The sequence below is a fragment of the Acomys russatus genome, chromosome 24, assembly GCF_903995435.1.
Source record: "Acomys russatus chromosome 24, mAcoRus1.1, whole genome shotgun sequence".
NCBI classification, from domain to species: Eukaryota; Metazoa; Chordata; class Mammalia; order Rodentia; family Muridae; genus Acomys; species Acomys russatus.
The window spans coordinates 26,355,641-26,378,428 of record NC_067160.1 but is presented as its reverse complement, the minus strand read 5'-3'; the positions used below and the strand labels follow the sequence as shown (position 1 = coordinate 26,378,428).

The window sequence follows — 22,788 nt, the reverse complement described above, 5'->3', positions numbered from 1 at the left end:
GACTGAGGGGGACAGCCGGGCGTGGTGGTGCACGCCTTTAATCCCAGCACTTGGGAGGCAGAGGCAGGCAGATCGCTGTGAGTTCGAGGCCAGCCTGGTCTACAAAGTGAGTCCAGGATGGCCAAGGCTACACAGAGAAACCGTCTCGAAAAACCAAAAAAAAAAAAAAAAAAAAAAAAAAGACTAAGGGGGACCTCCTCCCCCACTATATGGTCATAGGCTATCTAGTCTCATCTTGAAGAATTCTAAGTTTTTTTTTTTTTATTTAAAGAATTCTAAGTCTTAAAAGCAAGCTAGTTTGCCATTTGATATATCTCAGCACAGATATTGACTATCTGACGCAGCTTACTCTGAGGTTGAATAATGGGGGGGAAATTCTTATACAAATTTAAAATGCAACAAAATTGCTATTCAACATGCATGGAATGATTTTTTTTTCAATTGACTAAACAACTTACAAATATATTGTCAAGATTCTATCGTAAAAGTTGCTTAAAAAAAAAAAAAAAAGAATTGGATGGCTGTTGTCCAAGATGGAAACATGCATGAAAATCTAGACTATTCCTGGGTACAGATGCTACAGGATGTGTCCTAACCCTAATAACGCATTTAGGCATTGTAATTTAAAGTCATAGTAAAGTTTATTTCTACACATTCTCCCACTAGTGCAAAAATATCTTCACTTTTATAGAAACAGCAATGACAGTAGATGTATAATTCTGTTTTAGAGACAATTGACTTTTTTTTGTTTTGGGGTTTTATTTGTTTTTTGAGACAAATTTCTCTGTGTAGCCTTGGCTGTCCTGGAACTCGTTCTGTAGACCAGGTTGGTCACAGACTCAAGGAGATACATCTGCCTCTCGCTCCTGAGTGCTAGGATTTAAAAAGTAAGCACCACCACTGCTCGGCTCATAACTGACAGTTTTTAAAAGTAACCGACTTTAACCTTTGTCTTTTCCTTGCGTTTTGTTTTTGGAATGCCTGCTTAGCATTTTGAATCATTTGAAGGGCATCACTGAAATGTGCATCGGATGCCGTATGAACAGAGTCATTTCTGATGTGTCTCTAGCCATCGGTTGATGGCCATTTTCAGAGTCCTGTTTGGTGTCAGCACCAGCGAAGGAAGAAACAAGTTTGTCATGGGGCTCGTGCGTTTCTTTTTGTGGATCCAGTTTTCCATAGCTTCTCTCTCATAGGAATAGCCATCTGAAAAGAGTACACCGCTTCAGGTAAGGAACGGCACATACAAGCAGCTGTCTACCGGCAGTTAAACAGACTCCTTGCCTTGCCCGACACACCAGCCACAGCAGCTGGCTCGTAGCCCTGAAGGCGTGCCAAGCGCGGGCTGTGCTCTGTAAAGTACCGGCCGCAGGAACAGAAGCCACCATATACTTACTTACCTTGCGCCTCTGAAACACAACAGCAGACACCAGAGCCCTGTTGAAATTCAGACGCTTTGGTAGAAAAGGTGGGGGTAGAGTGGTGTGAAGGATGAGGGAAGAAAAGAGCCTCTGGAGTAACTCAGCAAAACCCTTCAGTGTATCAAACAGCACTGGATTTAAAGATGACAGAAAAATGTGGTGCGGAGAAGAGGAATCACTACCATTTTTATGCCATGTTCATGCTAAACTGCTTCCACACATGTGAAGACTGGAGTCTGAGGTGGGCAAGGGATGCAAAGCCATAAGCCCAGCACCTGTTTGGGTGACTGTGATCTAGGACTTTCACTGCTTAGCTCGCTCCTCTCTATGCTAAATCTACAGTACCCACAGCTGCTGCAAATAACGCGGTGGACTTGCCATCTTCCTGCCTCTCCCACACAGACATGGTAAGCCTGGAGCCACCGCGTGCACCTCAGCTGTGGTTCCATCGTGTCAGCTAATTGCATTCTATTGTCTGGCTGTACATTTTATGTATGGCTTCTTCTACTGACAGAAGCAAACTTGTACTGTTTCCAGTTTGAGAGTATTCTCAATGCTGCTGTCTGTGCCTGGCTTCTCTCATGAACCTGGATACACACACACACACACCCCTAGGAGTTAGAACTATGTTGTAAAGTTTTGGGAAACTGCCAAGTTTGTTTCAGTAGCCAGACCATTTTAAATTCCCACCAGCAAAATAAGACTTCTGTCCTTTTTGCCAACGTTTGTTTCCCAACTTTAAAAAAAAAGATATATTTATCTTATGTATATGAGGGCTCTATCTGCATATACACCTGCATGGCAGAAAAGGTATCAGATTCCAGTGTAAATGGGTTGCCGGAAATTGGGCTCACGACCTCTGGAAGAGCAGACAAAGTTCTTAACCACTGAGCCATCTCTCCAGCCCTGTTTCCCATCTTTGTGAGACTAAGCCATCAACGATTTGAGGTGTGGCTTTGACTTGTAGTTCACTAGTTGACCATAATAATGCTGTGTATATTGCCCAGTTGTAAAAAGGTTTATTTGAACTATTTGCTTTTTTTTTTTTTTTTTTTTTTTTTTAAAGGACATGATTTCACTATGTAGCCCAGCCTGACCACAAACTTGTAGCAATCCTGTCTCCCCACTGCTGGAACTACAGGCATGTGCCACCATGCCCTTTTTGAAGGTCAAATGTTGAGTTGTAACAATAGTTTGAGCAAGAAAAAGTCCATTTTATTGATAAGGCTGCAGTTGTTAAGCTTGTGATGAGTGCCCCACTGTCCGGTGTGGCACACAGCACACACCCGGAGCCTGGCCGCCAGCACCCTTACCTGATGCAATGACAGGGTCCTTCATAAGCTCTCTAGTTATGGGACAGACAAACTCGTCAGGGATCCCGGAGGCAAGGGAATCCGTCCTGGTCCTGAGCTCCTCAATACTCCTCAGCACTTTGCTGCGCAGCCCTAGAGATTCTAGAAGAGTATTGGTTACGTTTAGGTGGCAAGTGAACACCTGCGAAATGAATTATTACTAGGAAGGGAGACAAACTTTCAAAACTTCAAAATGTAAACACAGGCAATAACGCATGAAGCCAGAAGGAGACTTGTATTGTTTTTCAGTGCTGTGTTAAACAATCAGCTTGCTGTTACTGGACGCAGTACTCAAGCCAACCAAAACGTGGAAGAGTTGACTTTGGTTCTGTTCTAAGTCTGTGGATGCATGGGCCCCACTGCCCTCTGGCGTGTCATGAGGCAGAAGACTACAGTGGGGACCCTCAGTAATGACACTATTTGCCTTCTGGTGTCTAGGGAGCAAGAGGAGAGGGAAGCCCCCAGTGTCCTCTTCAGGGGGACACCACAGTGACCTAACTTGATGCCGCCATGTCTCAGCTCTGTAAGCTCTGCCATCTCCCTGCAGCACCACAGGCTGGCTCTCGCCCTTAGCACATGAGTGCTGAGGCACACACATCCAAACCTGGCAACCTGGAAAATGAGTTTTAAAATGTCTTATGGGCTTGTATGAATTTTTGGAAAGGAAATATCAAAAAGTGAAAGTTCTAGTTAGAAAGAAAAGAAAAACTCAGCTGGGCGTGGTAGTGCATGCCTGGTAGTGCACGCCTTTAATCCCAGCACTTGGGGAGGCAGAGACAGGTGGATCTCTGCAAGTTTCAGTCCAGCCTGGTCTACAAAGCAAGTCCAAGACAGACAGTCAAAGCTAACACAGAGAGACCCTGTCTTGAAAAACCAAAAAACAAACAAACAAACAACCCTCAACATCACATATGCAAATATATGGCACAAGGAGTTATTTCTTAGGGGAAAACCATGGAAACTCAAGTATGTTTAAAGCCCCTTTCTTTATCCTTCGTTTACAAAAGTCCTATTAACGAGAGGCTTGACCGTGCTCAGTCTCTTAGCAACAGTTTTTTCGTGTCAAACATGATGGGCATGCTACTTTGGCTTCTTACATTCCAACATACATAGTGCATGGCTGCTCCCATACGCTGAGTGCTAAGCACATTTGGATTTTACACTGGCATTGGCAACTGTGAAATCAAGCCACAATGACAAATGCAGGCAAGACACTGCAGCATGTAAAAAGCAATCCTAACTTTAATTCTGTGTCAGCCCAATTTGTCTTAAGGAAAGGTGTGTTCTCTTAAAAATGTACCACTAAAGAAAATTCTTTAAACTTTAAAACAGCATTTGAAGATTAAAAGTTAACTTCTATCCTGAAGAAAAATAAAACAGAATACCTCAACATACTTAAGAATGGCCCCAGAAGATGGTTGTGGCACACACCTTTAATCCCAGCACTCAGGAGGCAGAGGCAGATGGATCACTGTCAGTTCGAGGGGCCATTCTGGTCTACAAAGAGAGTCCAGGACAGCCAAGGTTACAAACAGAAACCCTGTCTCGGGGTGGAGAGGATAGCAGGATATGCTGCCATGCATGCCTGTAATCTTAGCCTTTGAGAGGCTGAGGCAGGTGGATCACAGGATCACAGCTACACAGTAAATCTTGACATATAATGCTTCAGGATGATGTGAAAAATTAATGTTTCAGTGAACATCCTAATTCTGCTTCTAAATGACTGAAGTTACCAGTTTTCCAAACTGTAAAGCAGAATATTCCTATGTTGAAACCTATCACCATTGCTTCCCAGCCTTAGGCCAAGACCAAGTGTGAAACATAGATAATACAGTGGAGATAAGAGGTGGGGCTTTGGGGACAAGCAGAACCGGAACCCATATAAGAGAGACCCCAAAGACTGAATTCCATTCCACTAGGTGAAGGGACAGTAGGAAGAGTACTGTCCATAAATCAGAAATTGCTCCTGACTAGACACCAAGCCTGCCTTTATCTTGGACTTGGCAGGATGAAGAAATCAATTTCTGTTGAATCAATTTCTGTTAGTTATAAAGTACCTAGTTGGTGGAGTGTTGCCATACCAACCGCGATGCATTAAGGCAACATCCAAAGTCATCAAGGAAATGCAAATCAAAGCCTAAAGGAAAAGCCACAAGTACTAACTCCGCTAACAACAAAACCAAGTGCTGGAGCCCCCAACCAGCGCTGGCGGGACTGTGTACCCTCAGGGGGCTGTGGTGAATGGCTTGACAGCTCCTCCAGGGCATGCACAGAATCATCCTGTGACCCACCATTTCTACTGGGGATGCGTACACAGTAACACTGAAAAGGATATACAGAAACTTCATACAAGTCCTCTTCATTACATCTGAAACATGGAACTATCCCAAGTCCCATCAAATGATGACAACTGAAAGGAGAAAGGCGAGGCCCAGAAGGCCACATAGGTGAGCACTAGTGATAAAGTGGCAGGAAGAAGCAGGTTTGTGAATGAAATAGTAGTTCCAAAAGATGGAAAGGAGTAGGGTCTGGGATTTCTTTCAGCACTGATAAAAATGCTCCAAAATTCAGTAGTGGTCACGGCACTCTGTGAGCACAAGCATGCACACACACCACAGCCACGTGTGAACATTACTCTTTTAGAAGAGGCGTTTTGACTGAGGCACCTCAGTCAGTGAGCTGTCACGGAAGCATACAGACCTGAGTTCAACACCCAGAGCCCAGGTTTACAATCTTAGTGCAGAGGATACAGTGACGAGTGGATGGGGGGCTTGCTGGGCAACCAGCCTCACCCCAGCTGGTGAGTTCCAGGCTAATGAGAGAGCTTGTCACAGAAGAACAGGGTGGCTGCGTCCTGAGCAACAACAGACTGTGCCCTCCGTCCACCACCATGTGCACACACTTACATTCATGTCCTTAGACACACATACATAAAGCCAAATTTCTTTTTGAGAATAAAAATTTTAAGGTCTGAACAAGAATCAATTTTTAAAATATGTAAGTGTCTAAAATTATGAACTAGGTTTGGTTACTTGAAGAAGTGCTTTCTTCTTTCTAAGCTGACAAATGTATTCTCCTACAAAAACTAACCTGCAACAGGGCTGTGCAGGAATAGTTAGAGGGACCTGAAAGGAGCTAAACCCAAGAGCAGAGGAGGGCACCAAGAGTCTGCACACTGCCCCTCTTCACTGTTCTTACCAATTCTCAAATCACCAGCCAGACTTTCTTTTGTGAGGTGCAATAGTTCTTTCCCATCAATGTTGTTCATCTGGAAAGTACCGACGAGGTCTTCCAACCCTTGAGCACGAAGCCATGCCGAGACGTCCTCCTCTGTCCAGTCTTCAGTTAACCGCGCCAGCTGATTGGTCCCGCTTCCTGCTTTAAAACACACAGGCCAAGTGAACGGCAACCCACTTGGAACGTCTGCTGTTTGAGCGTCCTTGAAAGCAGCAGGTCTTACAGCAGTGGTCAAATGCCTCAGGAAACGCGATCCTTTAGGACCGTCTCCACTGCAGACAGACAAGTTTTGCTTTCGTCGTGCTAGGGATCAAACCGGCCACACATTCTACCACTGACCCACGCTTCTAGTCATTTCTCTTGGCTATATACTACTCACACCAGTGACGGGAACTTCTGCTTGTTCTGTCACCGGCACACTAACACCACCATGTAGTTATTTCTGACAGTGATGAAAAGGAAGCTACTCAGCCTGCGCTGAGTAGTGAAGCCAAAAAAGAACGCCAACACAATAAAGCTGTGGGTCCTGCTCTGTCTGCAAGCCATGCACCTGAAAAACCTAACACCACATGGAAACGATGTACAAACCCGTGGACATCATGAATGTGCGTGCAAGCATTTGCTAAGACTCCACTGCAGATGACCTTCACCCAGGATCCTCTAAAGTCAGTTGTTTTTGGTTTTTTTTTTTTAAGATTTATTTATTTATTATGTATACGTTGCTCTGCCTGCTTGTACCCTTGAAGGCCAGAAGAGGGCATCAGATCACATCATAGATGGTTGTGAGCCACCGTGTGGTTGCTGGGAATTGAACTCAGGACCTCTGGAAGAGCAGACGGTGCTCTTAACCACTGAGCCATCTCTCCAGCCCCTAAAGTTAGTTTTAAAGTATATTCAATTCCAGTCTGTATGGTGTGTTGAGAAAGGCAATATGAATAGCATGCCAAAGGGTTTACTAAAGTTTAGGCTTGGAAGTATAGCTCTGCGTAGAGCACTTGCCTAACATGCACAAGGCCTCAGGTTCAATCACCAGGACCACAGGAGAAGTACTGAAATTTGTGATTAGTGCTAAGTTGGGTTAAGGATGCTCAGTGCTTGGTCAGGCTGAGGCTTGCAGAGAGCGCTTGCCCAGCAGGACCCAGGTCCTGTGAGAGCACAAGAGAACAAGCGAGGGTGGGGTCGTTTACTAACCTTGGCAAGGAGTTTCCCGGTCAAACTGCCAAATGTTCACTGTCTTGTCCATTGAGCCAGTAGCAAGTAGAAGGGTGTTGGGTGCAAAGGCACAAGTCGTGACATACCTAGTTAATGAACACGGCCATTACACAGTGTCTGGCTAATTTTTCAATCATTAAAACAAAGTGAAATTAACTTCAGACCTGGTGTGCTGAGTCAGTGTGTGAAGCACACTCTGAGAACCCTGGAAAAAAAGAAAAACAACCATTACTCAGGCAGAAGGCAAGTGAGGGAAGAAGCTTCACTTACAGGGTCGCATGCTGAATATATCACTAGTAACTAACTTATTGAAACGTAGTGACAACCAAAGGAGAGCAGACAGCCCTAACTAAAGTTTAGAGCTTGTTTTCATACAGTGACCTCCGATGTTGGCCAATTTACCAAGACTGTTTATAGAAACCCAACTGCATAAAAAAACCAAGTAAGGTGTATTCTTGCTGTGGTATCTGATCTGTCCGTACTGCAGAACCAGTGAATGGCCTTTGATACTCTGAGTACACATAAGTGGCCAGTCAATGTGCAGATGTTGTCCTAGTTAGGGATCCTATACCTGTGATAAAACACCGTTTCTAAAAGCAACTTGGCGAGGGAAGGGTAGATTTCTAGATTTCGCTTACACTCCCGAATCACAGTCTATCACTGAGGGAAGTCAGAACAGGAACTGCAGGCAGGAACTGAGGCAGAAAGAGCCATGAAGGACTCCTACTGCTGGCCTGCTCTCCACAGCTCACCCTGACTGCTTTCTTCCAGTACCACAGCCTCGGGTAGCCTCTCACATGCATCAGTAAGAGAAAATGCCCGGCAGCATCGCCTACAGCAAATATGATGGAGGCATTTTCTCAGCTGAGCTTGCTCTTCCCAGATTAACTAGTCGGGACAGATGTATTTAGTGGGGACTAGCACCTGTTTTACAGGTAAAAACCGATGTTAACAACCATTGGTGAATATAAACATCCCGTAACAGCTGGCTCTGCTTCAACTGGCTTGAGTGGTCCCAATTTTTGCTGGAACCTCCAATGACTTTAACTCCAGTGTGGGTAACTAAACATTGTTGGCTTATGCCTCCCCTGACTGGCTGGCCCAGCCACGACATGCCAGGCAACACCGATTTTTCTCTTAAAGATCATTCTCATGGGCTAGCTCCTTGTGATATGTAAAACGTTTGTTTTTATTTATACTCAGTATTTACCCATATAAATCTGCCCCAAACTTGTATTTTTCCAAATCTATGGCAACTTACTTTTTCATATGCTGGTCCCTAAAAGTACCCTGTATTCTAAGAAGCATGGGTGGGCCACGGTCAACCATACCTGATGTTATGGGAGCCAGGCATGATGAATTTCTGGAAACTGGTGTTCCTTAATTGTGTTTTCTATGATTATATTTAAAATTCCATCTATCATAAAGACATTACTGAGATAGTTAAGGTTTTCCTGAGTATCTTACTATCTCAGCACTGTGAGAATGTATAGAATATTCCTGGGTACAGTAAGTAGATATAGTAAAGTAAGTACATATATTTTATATAGATTTGAAGCTCAACTGTCTAATAAACAGTGTAAATAGTTCACACAAAAAACTGAAGTACTCACGGTATCATATATGATGACGGACTTATCCACTGACCTTAAAAAAAAAAAAAAAGCAAACAATAGGTGAAAAGCTCTACAAAAACCAAGTACACTCTCTTGGAAACGGCCAAAGGACTGACTGACGAGCATCTGGAATGGAGTGGCCATCTGGGTGGGGCTCTTCTTATAGGAAAAAGAGCTGTAATACAGAGACAGCTGTGACACTGTAACAAAGCACATGGTTCACAGAATAGATTAAAACGTGCTGCCTTTTTATTTTCTATCCTTGGAAGAGTCTTTCTGCCACTATGATACACACTGCAGGGTCAGCAAGGCAAGCGCCGACACTGTCTGTGTAACCATCTGTGCTCATCGTTATGAAAACAGAGTGGGCTACAGCCAAGGGGCTCACACCTCTTAGCTTCCAGCTCCTCATTCAGCAGGCGACTCAACACCAGCAATGCACACTGGCCTCAGAGCCTCTGTCATAAATCCAAAATAAGAATTATGCTTTAAAACATCAGACCTAAGACGCGAAGCATATAATGTATCCTGCATGTGAGAAATAAAAATAAAAAACCACAGTAGGAAACAAGCCAAATATTGACTAAGTATACATTAGACATACTTATAGAAGCTCTCTTTAGTCCTGAGTTCTGTAGATTACAAGTTATCACTTCAGGAGTATCTGAAATTCTTATGGAAAAGTCCATCGTTTTTTTAGCCTCTTTTAAACAAACACTAAGGAGTGACATCAGCAGCATGGCGGGTGGGGCTTCCAGTTTCATAGCAACATCAATGTGGACAACTGTCCAAGAAAAACAAGGAGCTGTGGGTCCCAGGTATGGCTGGGCAGGAGCACCACACCAAACATTGAAGATGTCATGGAAGACAAATTCATCAGCCTAAACACACACGCACACCTTAAGCTTCTAAAGGAATATGAGCCATTATCATGTGCAGCTGACCAGAGCCCATTTAATAATACATTTAAGGAGAAAGCAACCCCCCCCACCCGGTCCTCAGTTATATATATTCCTTGGATGTCAGGTTGACAACAAAATGAAAAGGAAATTCCCCTTTCTGACAACACCATCAGATGCAATGTCACTTAAGCAGAATTAGTTAGTGTCTTATGTGAGCACTGGATCGGGACAACTGTCACTGATAAGTGTAATGGGAAGGAACTGTGATGTGTCTGATATGCAGGACACCTGATATGCCACCCCATGAAAGGGTTGTTTGACTCCCAAAGGGGTTGCAACCCTCGAGTTAAGAATCGCTGGGCTACAGGTAGAGGCCAGGAAGTGGTATGACCCTCAAGAACTGGCCCCCTATGACCTACTTCTTCTAACTAAGCCCCACCTCTACCTTTCATTACCTCTCAGAAATAGTGTCATAGCATAAACTCACCGCATACCCCCCCCCCACTGTTAGGTCAGAGCGCCACTGAGCTGCCTCTGAAAAGCCGAGGCCCGGGCTCCTGGCCTCCTGGGGGGCTCCTGGCCTCCTCGGGGGACTCCTGACCTCCTGGGGGGGCTTTGCTCTACTCTTCCCTCCTGTCCTGCTGCTAGAGTTCATCCTTTTTATTTAGAGACACTAAACTTCTTAAAAGTTTCTTTTATTTACTCATGTACTTTACATGTGTGTGTGTACGCACATCATGTGTACACCCACAGAGTTGAATTTGGCCACACACTTTTGGGACAGGAAAGAAAAGAGAGAAATGCAATCATCCAATTGCACTGCTATGGAATCTGTAAAATTATCGAGTAGGCAACATTAAGTCTAGAACACAGAGAATCATATGCCCTTTCACAGCATAACAAAAAATATTACAAGGGCAAATGGATGGATTCATCTCCCAAGCTTTCTGGGCACAGTACATATTAATGCTCACAAGTATTTAGGCAATTAAAACAAGGATTCTCCTACTCACTAAAGAAACAACAATCTGAGTGAAATACGGGGTGTAGCTCAGTGGTAGATCACTTACCTAGCACGGGCGACATTCTGAGTTAGATCCCTAGCATTGCCAGAAGATGACCAAGGCAATGTCAGGAGGGGAGCAGAGAGATGGTGCGCTGCTCTTACACCCAGGACCCACGCAAGGTAGCTCACAGTTACCAGGGTTTTCTAACACTTCTGGCTCCTTGGGTACCTGCTCTCACATGCACATGCCTTCATATAGTCATCTCACACACACACACACACACACACACACACACACACACACGTATAAACAATAAATCTTAAAGTTAACGACAAAGGGGTATCGAGTCTTGTCTGACTAAAGTGTCTAAGAGGTTTTTGGTTTTTTTTTTTTTTTTAAATATAAACAACAAAGTAATCATAGCTTTTGCTTTCATTTGAAAACAGGATAGGCTGTCAAACCATAATAAAAATTTTATGAAGAAAAAAGATTATAAAGTAATTGAACCAAGCATGTGCGTTCAAACCAAGCTTCATAAAATAAAGCTTTGAACAGGAACAGGAAATCACAAAATTTGTCAAAAAGCCTTAAAAAAAAAAAAAGCCAACTAGAAAGAGCAGAACCAAAGTTTAAGTAAAGTTAAAAGTCAGGGGGCTATTAAATGTAGCACAGACCATTGAGATGTAACAAGAATAAATTAATAATAATAATTTAAAAAAAAGAGTTAGAACCTGGAAAAAAAATGTAACACAGTAGGAACTGGAGAGGTGTCTCAGCAGTTAACAGGGCCGGCTGTTCTTCCATGGCTTGCGTTTGATTCCCTGCACCCACACGGTAGATCACATCTATCCGCAGCTCCAGCTCCAGGGCATCTGACATATATGCACTTGGGACACTTACATATATGCAGGCAAAACAATCATACACATAGAGTTAATTAATTAAATTTGTTAAAGTGTCCCAGGAGCTGAAGAGAGCATTAGAAAAGGGGAAATCAATAATGAAGTATAAAAAGATGGAAACGGGCTGGAGAGAGGGCTCAGCCCAGCATTGACTGGTGTTGCAGAGGACTTGGGTTTGATTCCCAGCACTCACAGGGTGACTCACAACCATCTGTAAGATCAAGTTCAGGGGACCTGACACCACCTTCTGGCTTCCTTGGGCATTAGGAACACATGTAGTACACAGACTCATATGTAGGCAAAACACGCATACAGAAGGAGGAGGAGAAGAGCTGAGCACTGTGGCACACATCTATAATCCCAGCACTTGGGAGGCAGAGGCAGGCGGATCTCTGTGAGTTTGAGGCCAGCCTGGTCTACAAAGGGAGTCCAAGACAGTCAAGGCTAAAACAGAGAAACCCTGTCTCAAAAATAAAAAATAATTAAAAAAAAAAAAAAGACAAAATAAAACTATTCAAGGCTAAGAGAGATAATGTTTATGGTTAGAAGGCGCAATTTGTCTTAGAGGAGATACAGAAAGGTACAAGGGCAACAGCAGAAGAGGTAAGAATTTCTAAAAATTGATGGACGTTATCCCACAGATTTAGGATGCTAAAAGTGTTCCTAGCACTGCTGGCTCCTATGGCTCACACTATGTAATCTGCATGTTAAGGAAGTACAGGTAGGAGAACCTGGTCTAATATAACAAGTTCCAGCCAACCTGTGCTGCACATGACGCTCTGGCTGAGTGGGTAAAGGTGCCAGTTGCCATGCCTGAGGGCTTGAGGCCAATCCCTGGTACCCATGCGGTAAAAGGAGAGAACTCACTCCTCTGGTTTTCACACAGAATGCATGCCTCCCTGCCCAACCCCCCAATTTGTTTTTTAAAAGAAATTCTAGCCCACATGTAGACATACTAAGGTGGATGTACAGAAAACCACATACTAAAAGTTTTATGAACATCTTATAGAAAAAAATATGAATTACATCCAAAGTATTAAGATTACAGAGTAACTTTCTCTGCAGCAACAGACCACTTAAAGATGCATAAGCTGGCCTGCTGCAAGCAAGGGTGCTTTAATTTGGAAATGGGTGTTAATTTCCCTGTGGTTATCTTAGGAGATGCAGGGGGAATCTGTTGCTGAAATATTTAACTGCAGGACTCGGGAGGCAGAGGCAGGTGGATCTCTGAGTTCAAGGACAGCCTGGTCTACACATAGAAACCCTGCCTCGAAAAAAACAAAACAAGGGGCTGGAGAGATGGCTCAGCTGAGTTCAATTCCCAGCAACCACATGGTGGCTCACAACCATCTATCATGTGATCTGATGTCCTCCTCTGACTGCAGATGTACATGCAGGCAGAGCACTGTATACATAATAATAAATAAATAAATCTTTAAAAAACAAAATAAACAAATAAACAATAACAAAAGAAAGGAGGAAAGAAAAAGAAATATATCACAATGAATTTCTAAGCTCACTGGAGGAAGTACAAACTAGCCACGCTAAGGGAGCACTTTACCACTCAAGGGGTAAAATTTTGGAAGACCCAAAATGTGAAGCATAAGAAAGGGTGGGCTGGTAGGATGGCTCAGCAGGGGAAGGTGAGTGCCACCAAGCCTGACGGCCTGAGTTCAAGCCCTGGATGGAACCCATACGGTGGCAGGAGAGAACCGACCCCCATGAGCTGCACACGTACTGTGGCACATGCAGGGCCACACGGTAGATGAGTGTAAAAACAACAGCAGCAACAGAGCACTGCTTCCGGAGCACCAATGGCTTCGTTAGAGCTTACCCTGACACAAGCATCTGTCCGTCGTGGGAGAAAGCACAGGCCAGAACAGGGGCACAGTGCCCACTTAGTGTACTTTTATATTTTAATTCAACGCCTGTAATTAACAAGGAAAGAGAATTTAGTAAGGTGATTATTCCTACGATTTAAGTCAAGACTACTTCATTCATATAAAAAATCAGTAATCGTTTTCGATGTGGCCCTGAATCCAAAACACACATACACACACACACACACACACACACTTATAATCCACTAAATCCTATTAGTGCTGTGAATGACAGTCTTTTAAGTAATATACTCTGCACAGACTAGGCTGGAGCAATTTTATGATCACTAACATTTTTAACCATGTGAAGTGTGCACAATTTAAGTGCCTGATAGAATAAAAGTATGCTAACTGCCTAAAAGCCTTTAAAAAAAAAATCAAGTGCTTATGTTTTGTAAAATATGACATTACCAATACATTTTGTCTTTCTGTACACAAATCAATGATCGTTTACAGATCCTACAAATCCACAACATGGTCAGCACTCTCAGGAAGTACAACCATAGCCAGGCACAGTGGCGCACCTGGGAGGCAGCGGCAGGCGGATCTCTGTGAGTTCGAGGCCAGCCTGGTCCACCGAGAAACCCTATCTTGAAAGAACAAACAAAAGAAAATATAACTCTAAAGTCCTTTTTATGCTTCTTAGAATTACTGAAAATACACACAACTCTCTTAAAAGTAAGCATACAGATTCCAGCGTGTTCCGATGCCAACATACAAAACTAACTATAAGAAGTTATGGGGAGGGGAGAGCTAAGATCTCTGCTGAGGTGTCAGCTGCTGCTGGAGACACCAACATTTAACAAGACAGAAGGTTCTAAGAGCAGCAGAGGCTTCAGGCTCAAAGCAGGACAAACGTGTTTCACCTGGGAGAGCAGAGAAGAGCATTATGATAGTGGCAAATTCTACAACACAAGGGAACTTTATTTTTATTTTGGTTTTTCAAGTCAGGGTTTTTCTGTGTAGCTTTGGCTGTCCTAGACTCGCTTTTGTAGACCAGGCTGGCCTTGAACTCACAGCGATCCGCCTGCCTCTGCCTCCCAAGGGCTGGGATTAAAGGCGTGCGCCACCACCGCCACCCAGCACACAAGGGGAACTTTAAAGCGTTCATCTCAACAGTCAAACACAACGAAGTCAGCTGTACGTCACCTGTCTGCAGAACTCGCACTGGGAATGGTTCATATGAGGATTCAGGCTTTCCCGGGGCACTTAAGAGCTCACTCACATTTTTTAAAAAAGATGTATTTATTTATTATTATGTATACAGTACTCTGCCTGCATATACACCCACAGGCCAGGAGAGGGCACCAGATCTCATTATAGATGGTTGTGAGCCACATGTAGTTGCTGGGAATTGGACTCAGGACCTCTGGAAGAGCAGTCAGTGCTCTTAACTGCTAAGCCATCTCCCCAGCCCCCTCACCACATTTCTCAAAGAGTAATTATTGGATTTTAAGTGCATGCCACAACAGCCAACTCAATAAACGTTTCTTTTCTTTTCTCCCCGAGACAGGGTTTCTCTGTGTAGCCTTGGCTGTCCTGAACTCACTTTGTAGACCAGGCTGGCCTCAAACTCACAGTGATCCACCTGCCTCTGCCTCCCGAGTGCTGGGATTAAAGGTGTGTGCCACCACACCCGGCCTCAATAAATGTTTTACTATCATTTCAAATATCCAGAGTATCTTAAATTTAAAAGGTTGTTTTAGAAAAAAAAATCTTATGTAGGTCACAAATAATTTTAGACAGTTAAAGCATACCTAAGGCGTGGGTAAAAGAAACAAGCCAGAGTTTGATTTCACAGTCTTGACCACATGATGCTAATCGGTAAACCTGAAGACCGTGTTCTCCACCTAAAAACAACACATCAGAATAAGCACAAACAAATACAAAGAATTGGTAAGACACTTAAACCAAAAGGTTTTGATTATACCAACATCTGTTAATGTGACTCACTTATGCCATGTAAGCAAGGAATATTTGTTAGCTGACACTACGAATGGTTACAGTAGTTCTTCTAAACAGGTATTACATAGGATTGTAACGTTCGACTGAAATTGCTGTTTTAAAAAAAGTCCTTTTAGGCTATAGCTTAAAGCTATAAAACCCAATATTTAGCCACAAAAGTAGACCATCTTCCAACTGAATTTTAGATGTATGAGGCTGTCATTGATAAAAGAACAAAATGAGAAAAGTTGGTTATTTTAAGAATGTAAATGGTTAATCACAGCCAATGTAATTGCCTTCTCAAGTACCAAGTTCTAAAAGCCTGCAGTAATGCACATGGGATAATAGTGAGAATTCATTTTCCATTTGATTTGATCGAGAGGAAAACCTAAATTACATAAATGTAAAAATCATATCAGTCCGGCTGATCTGTTGGAAAATATTACACAGTTTAGGAAAATTAATCAAATCAAGCTGGCATCTCAGAAGTCACTCGATAATGCTTTCTTAGAGAAACCCTGTTTGGGGGCCGGGGGGAGGAAGAGGACGATCAAGACTAACCGTCTACTCCAATGTGTCTACTTAAAGCCAAGAGTTTAGTCAGGAGTTCTTGTCTCTTTTAAAAAGCTAGTTCTATTGTGAAACATCTTAGTTTTTGGAAGATTAAATTAGTAAAGGCAAAATGTTACTTCTATTTCCACCTGGGTGCATGTTTGTGTACGCACAGGCACAGGGGAGCCAGAGGTCAGTATCAGGCGGCTTCAACTGCTTCTTACCATTTGTAAGGAAAAAAATCTCTCAGTCAACTTGGACCCTGGTGACCTGGCTAGGCTCCTACGTGCCGACTCTGCTTCCCCAGTGTGAGGTTACAGGAGCATGCACACCACTGCTAGAGTGCTCTGTGGTGCTGAAGAGCCAAACCCTGCCTCTATCTCCAGGCTTGCCCAGCAAGCTGTTCATCCACTTTATTTCCCCAGTCCTTTCCCAACTTGTAAATTAACCATTTCTATCTCAGTTTCAAAGGGGGGGGGGGGGGGGAGAGCGCGTGCGCACTCGAAACAGTTAAGTCTATGCAAATTCCATATTTAAAGAACCTGAATCTATTGTAACAAGCTAAATTGTCCTGTACAGATTTTTTTAAAAAAAGACAATTGACAATTTTGGGCTGGAGAGATGGCTCAGAGGTTAAGAGCACTGTCTGCTCTTCCAAAGGGCGGCTCACAACCATCTGTAATGAGATCTGGTATCCTCTTCTGGCGTGTAGGCATACATGAAGGTATTCTTACATAAACAAATCTTAAAAAAAAAAAAAGACAATTTTTTTCTGTAATAGTTCTTCATGATTCATTTTGATCTAAAATAGAGAAAGGGTGGTTTTGTAATGGAATAAGGAGGCCTTCAGTAGTAATAATGGAATGGAAACTCAAAGGATAAAGTCATAAGAGATACAGACAGGGATCCAGTACTTAAAGAGTGAGCTAACCAACCAGGAAGTGGCTGTGAGGAAAAGCTGCAGCAGGTGATCCCAAGGTCGTGGGCTTTCTCGCTGTGCAGACACCTCATTCTCTCATCCCACAGGGTCAAATCTCCACCCGAGGAGCCAGTGACAAAGAGGCCTCCATCAGGAGAAAATGCGCAGGCCACCAAGGAGCTATCCTTGACACTACCACACCTGAAACAAAAGCAAAAAAGGAGGTGATGAGGTTCCGAGTCCTTTACCTCATATGACAGTCCCTTCTGACATGGCAGCTGGCTGTGACGAAACTAGAATGTGTGACTGCATGGGTACCGGATGCTACACACTGACACGACCTTTACAGCGTACAGGGCGGGTTTAAATGTATCAGCTGACACATACGAGCCTAGATCACAGGGATCAGAGCTACCACAGTCCTCATGCCTTTGTACTTGCATAGCAAGTCGATATGAGCACTTTAAAAAGAAACCCAAAACTTGAAAAAGAAAAAAAAAAAAAAAAAAAAAAAAAAAAAAAACCAAGAGTAACAATGGCCATATTTAAAATACGCAAAATGGCTTTTTCTTTTACTGAAAAGACATGCTATTATAATTTTTTTTTTAAAAAAGCACATTCAATTTCTGTATTAAAATCATTCAGATAGCAGTAAGGCCTAGTGCCCCAGCATCAAATAAATTCTTTATGAAAAAAAAAAAAAAAAAACATGTGGCGCACAGCGATTCTCTTGGGAAGAGAGGCCAACGGCACTGTGCTGGCAACACTGTTCCTCAGGTAAGAAAACAAACTGATAAGGGCTGGGCAATTAGTGCAGCCTTAATCGCACGCAGGAGGAAGCTGTGCCACACGGTGGGAGCCACGCCTGACCAGTGGCAAAGCCTCCTTAGCCAGCGTCCACTTCTGTGAGAGGCATCGCATTCTTTCTGAGCTGGCTGAACCCAGGTGACCCCTGAACATCACTTCAATGCATCCCCTTGCTCGGCTCTAAGACCCCAAAGGAGCAACAGTTGGCCAGCTGGCATTCCTCCTGCTGCACAGACACCAACAGGAAGATTAGATTACTTCAGTTGTTAACGTAAAGAACATTATGGTTTGTACTGCACTTAGTTTCAACTAAAATGGTGTGTTTTACCACAATAAAAAGTCAAAATTAGCCGGGTGGTGGTGGCGCACGCCTTTTAATCCCAGCACTCGGGAGGCAGAGGCAGGCGGATCTCTGTGAGTTCGAGGCCAGCCTGGTCTACAAAGCCAGTCCAGGACAGCCAAGGCTACACAGAGAAACCCTGTCTCAAAAAACCACCACCAACAACAACAAAATTAATTTTAACAGGATTCAAGCCAGCCAGGGTTTAATCAGCCATACCTATATAATTTGTATGACTGTGCATTCCACAAAACAACAGATCCATCAGCGGCCCCTGATGCCAGGTAAGCGGAGTCCGGGGAAAAGCAGCAAACACGCACTGGGCTGCCACCCGGCTGTTCCAGCACAGTCAGGGTGTGTCCACTGTGCACACTCCACAGCACTGTGGTACCATCTGTCGAGCATGATGCCAAGACGTGTCCTGACGGTGAGAAACAGCAGCAGTGGACGGCGTAGGTGTGAAACTTCAAGGGAGAGTGTGGCAGTTCAGCAAAGTCACTCAGGGAGTATAGGCGAATGGTTTTGTCCAAGGAGCAGGTAGCTAAGAGGGAAGATGAGAAGGCGCAGCAGCTGACGTCATCACCGTGATCCGCCAGCGTGTGAACCAGCTTGACCATGATCCTCCCGCAAAGTGAGGCAGCCTGCGAGTTTTTAAACCAGTCAAAGTTACATGCCAACCTAGGAATCTAGGAAATCCCAGTCTGTGTAAAAGAAATCTACCCAAAGAAAGTGCCTATGTGCTCAGTTTTTGTTTTTTGATCTTGTTTTTGTTGTTGTTTTGTTTTTTCAAGACAGGGCTTTTCCATGCAGCCCTGGCTGTCCTAGATGCACTTTTGTAGACCAGGATGGCCTCGAACTCATAGAGATCCGCCTGCCTCGGCCTCCCACGTGCTGGGATTAAAGGCATGCGGCACTTTGCCTGGCCTACATGTTTGTGGTTTTGTTTGTTTGTTTGTAATTTTATTTTATTTTTACATGTTCTTTTTTTTTTTTTTTTTTAAGGATAATTTATTACCTGGGATAATTTGGAGATGGTGAAACAAAAAACACAAGCCTTATTGTCTCTGCCAATCGTACCCACCCAACAGAACACCCTTTGCCTTTGGAACCTAAAAACCAGCCTCACTTCAGACCTGTTCATCTCAACTCAAAAATGGTATTACCCCTTTTAAGCCAGGCACAGTTCTGCATGCCTGTAATGGCAGCACTGAGTGAGTACAGGGCAGGCGAGGCTCCACAGAGAAACCCTGTCTTGAAAAACAAACAAACAAAAACAAAACAACAACAACAAAACCCCATTACTACATTTAACTGTGTAAGCTGCTTCCTCCACAGGAGAGCCAAGGCTTTGTGCTTTGTGATATGATTTATTGACGAGGGGGGGGGGGACGACCAAAGACTCATTCAAAATGTGGCTGTCTTGAAAGCTGTCTTGTCATGGTTTACACAGAGACACAAAAGATTTGAGGCAAGGAAACCAAAATGCTAAGGAAATCGAGTTAGCCAGACCAGACACAATCCAAAAACAAAATTTAAAGACTTAAAATTCAAATTCTTCTCTATTGCCAAAGCAAACATATGTCTGGTTCCTTTTTGTAAATGTCAGCAATATTTATTGATTTCATTTTTACAAATCTTTGGTGTTCCTGTTGTTTATTCTGAGGCAATTTTTAGATTCAATTTTTAACACCAACATATAGTTACAGGTTTCACCGTGACATCATCCAGTTTGTCTTGCTGAATTTCCTGATCTCTGGTCCCCTTCTCTCTGGAAATAACCCCCATCTGCCTTCATGTCATGTATAAAACATATAACATATATATCTTATACATGTGTGTGTGTCATGTATGTGTGTGTATTGTGTGTGTGTAGTGTAGTACACATGCTTGCATGTTTGTGTAGTACATGTATAAAACATGTACCATGTATATCTTAGGTATGTGTGTGTGTCATATATATGTGTGTATAGAGTGTGTGTGTGTGTGTGTGTGTGTGTGTGTGTGTAGTGTAGTATACATGCCTGCATGTTTGTGCAATACATGAATGCAGTGTCTGCATAGATCCAAAGAGGGCCCTGCAACTGGAGTTATAGGTAGGGGCTAGGAAGTAAACCCAGGGTCTCTGGAAGAGCTGCTAGTGCTCTTAGCCACCGAACCATCTCTCCAGCCTCATGTCACATGTATTCCGTTATTTTCTTCCCATCTCCTGAGCTTTTTCTTTTTTTTTTTCTGTTAGTGGTCTCCTTTCTAATTTCATGATCCACCTACCCCAACCCTTGACACAAACGTAGAATTAAGACCCAGAATCTTATCTTCAACTTCAGTTTTATGTGTTTAACTTGGAATACCTGTGGAAGGCAGGAAACTGGAAAAGGGACACTGGGGAGAGGGAACTTTAAGAGAGAGGAGAGAGGAGAGTCTCATGGGCTGCTCGAAATATAGCAGAGCCTGGGGAATACTGGGGCAGCAAGGGTTAAGCTGCGATGGTTGGGGAGATGAGGGAAGGCTGTGCCAAGCACCATATGGAAACCCAGTTGAAAATGGTAAAGGTTTCAAAGGTAGAGAACATGTGCGTGACCAGGTACTACTGCCCTGGAGGAGTGAGTTACTAAGGGAAAGTCTCAGTGCCAGGTGGGACACCGCCTGGCTTAGTGCCTTTTCTATTGTTGTGAAGACACCATGACCAAGTCAACTTATGAAAGAAAGTTTATTGGGGCTGGCGCTTCCAGGGGGTTAGAGTCTATGACCATAATGGATTATGGAGGGAAACAGAGCAGCAGGCTTGCTGCTGAGCAGTAGCTGAGAGCTCACATCTGATCCAAAGGCATAAAGCAAAGAGAGGGCTAGCTGGGAATGATGTCAAAGCCCACCCCCAGTGACACATATCCTCCAACAAGGCCATGCCCCCTAATCCTTTCCAAACAGTCCCACCAACTGGGGACCAAACATTCAAATATACTCAAATCACCACACTTCCATACGAATCGTTGGTCAGAGACCCCACATGACAGCCCAGGCTCTTAACAGTCCTTGGCTGTCCACCAGAGCTAGACGAAAGGCCTCTACCGCTGTTGCACACTCTTGGCTCTAAGGAAGAAAGAAACCAAGCTGCAACTGACCTGTACACCTCCCTGCAGCTCACGAGCTTTTAGTGCCAGATGGTGCTATGAAAGCTGTTAAGAGAGAAAAGATTAACTCTTAACTAGCTGAAGCTCTATGAACTATAATCACAACCTGCCAGGCTGGATGTGCCCACCTGTGTAACAGTGGCACAACTGTTATAGAGAGAACCAATCTTTCTTATTGAATTTGTAGACGGCTCCAGAGGAGGGTATCCATGCCCAGTACTGAAAAACCTGTCTATAACCCATGCCTAGACAGGTCATAGGTCCTCGGGGAAACTTACTACTGTTGTTTTAGATTAATCGACAAAGTGTCAAACTGCCCTTCTAACTATCTATGTTTATAATCATAGACAAATGCTACTCTCAGCCCTAGAGAAACCTCTCTTTGCAATGAGCAGTGGTGAATGTAGTCTCATGACCACTTAAGATGCTGAGAATAGCCAGGCTCGGTGGCGCACGCTTGTAATGCCAGCACTCAGGGAGGCAGAGGCAGTCAGATCTCTGTGAGTTCGAGGCCAGCCTGGTCTACAAAGTGAGTCCAGGACAGCCGAAGCTACACAGAGAGACTCTGTCTTGGAAAACTAACCAGCTAACCAAACAAGAAGCCGAGAATAAGTAAAGCTAAGGAATCAGCCCTAAACAAGATGTTTATACCACACCTTGTAAGGCTTAGCGAACAACTGTAAGGTAGGGGAATAAAAAAGAATTCAAGAGGCAGCAGACAGAGCAAAGTGCTTGAAATCCCACCCTTTCAGATACAGCACAGTCACTGCACGCAAACTCACGGCAGCTGCGGATACTTGCTCTGGGCCTGTGCTGATTGGCCCTGTCAAGTCAAGGGTGGGGGTGGGGTGGGGTGGGGGGGTGAGGGAGTGGGGGTGGGTGGGCAGGGCGGGGGAGGGGATTCATGAGGCCCACTCCTTACTTGTGAACTACTGGCCAATGGTAGATTCATGTAGAGGGAGACACTGTGGTCAAATGTATTCTAAATCTATGGCCACATAGAAGATCCTGGGAAAACTCTCAGGAGGTTATGACACAAAGAGACATGGAGGAGGGTAAGAGCTCTGCAGGGAGACGTGGAGGGGTGTTGCTGGGCGTGGGGGTGGGGAGCCAAGAAAGGGTAAAGGATGAGAGTAGTCAGAATAGAATACATTACGTACGTGTGTAAAGTTGTCAAAGAACAAAGTTAACTAACAAATAACAGTTCAGCAGCTACACGAGAGAAACCCAGCACTTGTCTAAGTCTGGCCTATTCTATTTAGTAGGTCTTTTCTAGTTTCTCTAATAAATGTCATGACTTCATTTTTTCTTAAATGGCAAAGTAAAGTTCTACTGTGTGTGTATACCAATTATAAAAATCCACTTATCTGATGACAGACATCTAGGATGGTTCCATTTCTTGTAATATGCAGCAGGATGCAGATCTCTGCGGTAGGAATTAGACTGCCAGGTATATTAAGTTGTACAGCTAAGTCATACATTAGTCTTTTGAGAAACCTTCATAGTGATTTCTACAGTGGCAGCACCTATGGGTAGTCCCATTGCTGGTGACCACAAAAAAGTTGGCAC

At 43.8% G+C, this 22,788-nt stretch overlaps 1 protein-coding gene across 1 annotated transcript; it reads right to left on the bottom strand.

Moving 5' to 3' along the window:
* Positions 1–1,000: 1,000 nt before the first annotated feature.
* Positions 1,001–21,264, bottom strand: Wdsub1 (WD repeat, sterile alpha motif and U-box domain containing 1). Its single transcript, XM_051166577.1, has 11 exons — positions 21,211–21,264; positions 18,311–18,732; positions 16,961–17,145; positions 15,287–15,379; positions 13,484–13,577; positions 8,836–8,869; positions 7,387–7,427; positions 7,202–7,308; positions 5,972–6,151; positions 2,735–2,875; positions 1,001–1,206 (listed from the first exon to the last, which is right to left on the bottom strand). Exons 2-11 carry the CDS (start codon positions 18,706–18,708, stop codon positions 1,049–1,051), a joined length of 1,431 nt encoding a protein of 476 aa, XP_051022534.1. The 5' UTR covers positions 18,709–18,732; positions 21,211–21,264; the 3' UTR covers positions 1,001–1,048.
* Between the last annotated feature and the right edge of the window lie 1,524 nt (positions 21,265–22,788).